At 67.2% G+C, this 2,564-nt stretch overlaps 1 protein-coding gene across 1 annotated transcript; it reads left to right on the top strand.

The window, feature by feature from the left end:
• Positions 1 to 36: 36 nt before the first annotated feature.
• Positions 37 to 2,511, top strand: LOC108522287 (segment polarity protein dishevelled homolog DVL-1; the record flags this gene model as incomplete). Its single annotated transcript, XM_017862388.1, has 8 exons — positions 37 to 145; positions 263 to 402; positions 628 to 704; positions 787 to 854; positions 1,000 to 1,152; positions 1,787 to 1,918; positions 2,001 to 2,168; positions 2,254 to 2,511. Coding segments are annotated over exons 1-8 (1,033 nt in total), but the record flags the coding sequence as incomplete, so codon positions are not given.
• Between the last annotated feature and the right edge of the window lie 53 nt (positions 2,512 to 2,564).

Below are 2,564 nucleotides of genomic sequence, written 5' to 3' on the forward strand. Positions count from 1 at the left end.
CAGGGCGGGGCTGGGGAGGTGAAGTCAGCATCGGGCAACCCTGTGCCCCTCACACATGTCCCCTTCCCTCCGCAGGCCTCTTCCTTCAGCAGCATAACCGACTCCACCATGTCTCTCAACATCGTCACTGTCACGCTCAACATGGGTGAGGCCTCAGGGCGAGGGTTCGGGGCGGGGCGTGGCCGCAGCTCCCCGCTTGGCTCATGGGGTGAGGGTTGGGGGCAGGGGCGGGCTTGGTCGTGGCTCACGGCTCTTCCCGCAGAGAGACATCACTTTCTGGGCATCAGCATCGTGGGGCAGAGCAACGACCGCGGAGACGGCGGCATCTACATCGGCTCCATCATGAAGGGTGGGGCAGTGGCCGCTGACGGCCGCATCGAGCCCGGTGACATGCTGTTGCAGGTCGGTCTGTGGGACTTTGCGGTGACGTGCGGCTGCGGGTGGGTCTGTGGGGACTTTGGGGTGACATGCGGTTGCAGGTGGGTCTGTGGGGGCCACAGGGTGACATGTGGCTGCGGGTGGGTCTGTGGGGGCTGCGGTGGGTATGCGGGGGCTGCGGTGGGTCTGCGGGGGCTGTGGACTGAGCTGCACACTCTGCCTGCACCACCCTAATCCCCACCCCTGCAGGTGAACGACGTGAACTTTGAGAACATGAGTAACGATGACGCGGTGCGGGTGCTGCGGGAGATCGTGTCCCAGACGGGGTGAGCGCTAGGGGCACTGGAGCGGGAGGGGCCAGGCAGGGGGGACCATCGGGGCCTTGCTGTGTGACCACCATTCTTGCAGGCCCATCAGCCTCACCGTGGCCAAGTGCTGGGACCCAACACCCCGGAGCTACTTCACCATCCCACGGGGTGAGTGACCCTCGGGGTACACGGGGCGGGATGGGGAGGAGGCGCCTACCCAGCCTGAAGGCCTCTGTCCTCTGTGCCCTGCGCTCTGCCCTCCCACCTCGTCCGTCTGTCCACCTGTCGTCATCGCCACATGGTGGCCACCCAGCTGACCCGGTGCGGCCCATCGATCCCGCCGCCTGGCTGTCCCACACGGCGGCTCTGACTGGAGCCCTGCCCCGCTACGGTACGAGCCCCTGCTCCAGTGCCGTCACACGCACCAGCTCCTCCTCACTAACCAGCTCCGTGCCTGGCGCTCCACGTAAGTGGCAGCTCCCGAGGGCCCCAGCAGAAACTAAGACTTGGAGGGGGCGTCTCTGCCAGCCTCCGCCATGGCCGCCTGCAGCCGTCATGGGGCTGTGACATGCGTGTTTCCCGTCCCCAACACCCTGCACAGACGTGTGTGCACAAGCACCCGTGCCCACCTTGCGCAGCCCACCCTGCTCGTGGTCTGTGTGTTGGGAGCAGGGGATGTATGTGGGGCCCCTATGCGAGGCGCACCCAGGGGGTCCCAGGCAGGGGCCAGGTCTCCACTCTGCTTCCTGCCGCTAACATGACTAACTGCCTGCGCTCTCGGGCGGGGCATGCGGGGAGGGGAAGGGGCCTGCCCCGTTCTCATTACGTCCTGGTCTGCGGGGTGGGGTGTCCTCAGCCCAGTTTGTGCCTAGCATCCTGATGAAAAGTGTCTGCAGGGTTAGGAGACGAAATGTCCAATCCTCCTGCCCACGCCCCAGCCTCACGGGGGTCCATCCTGCAGTGGGTCAGGGGCCTGCTGTCACGCACCCTCCAGCCTGGGCCCCCGGCGCTGGCTTCGCCTAGAGGCTCCCCTGGGGGTGCAGGGCCCTGAGTCCCCCAACCTTCAGCTGCTGGGGCTGAGGCGGGGCTGTGCTTTGCAGAGCTGGAGGAGGCGCCGCTGACAGTGAAGAGCGACATGGGTGCCGTCGTCCGGGTCATGCAGCTGCCGGACTCGGGACTGGAGATCCGTGACCGCATGTGGCTCAAGATCACCATCGCCAACGCCGTCATCGGTGAGTGGCCGTCCCTGCGGGCCGATAGCGCCAGGGGCGGGGCCGCGTGCCCGGGGTGGGGCTGACCGCTGCTGCCGGCCAGGGGCGGACGTGGTGGACTGGCTGTACACACACGTGGAGGGCTTCAAGGAGCGGAGGGAGGCCCGGAAGTACGCCAGCAGCTTGCTGAAGCACGGCTTCCTGCGGCACACGGTCAACAAGATCACCTTCTCCGAGCAATGCTACTACGTCTTCGGGGACCTGTGCAGCAGTGAGTGGGGACCGCGGGCTTCAGGGCGCGGGGGAGGGGAATGCCGGAGGCCCCTCCGCGGCCCTCACCTACCCTCCCCCGCCAGATCTCGCCACCCTGAACCTCAACAGTGGCTCCAGTGGGGCTTCGGATCAGGACACGCTGGCCCCGCTGCCCCACCCGGCTGCACCCTGGCCCCTGGGTCAGGGCTATCCCTACCAGTACTCGGGGCCCCCGCCCTGCTTCCCGCCTGCCTACCAGGACCCGGGCTTTAGCTATGGCAGCGGCAGCACCGGGAGTCAGCAGAGTGAAGGTGAGAACCCCGCCCCCACCTGCTGCTGCTCTGCCCCAACTCCACCCCATTCCACCCCACCCCACCGCTGCTCCGCCCCAACTCTACCCGACTCCACTGCTGCT

This window comes from Rhinopithecus bieti, unplaced genomic scaffold, assembly GCF_001698545.2.
Source record: "Rhinopithecus bieti isolate Rb0 unplaced genomic scaffold, ASM169854v2 scaffold_65398, whole genome shotgun sequence".
NCBI lineage: Eukaryota > Metazoa > Chordata > Mammalia > Primates > Cercopithecidae > Rhinopithecus > Rhinopithecus bieti.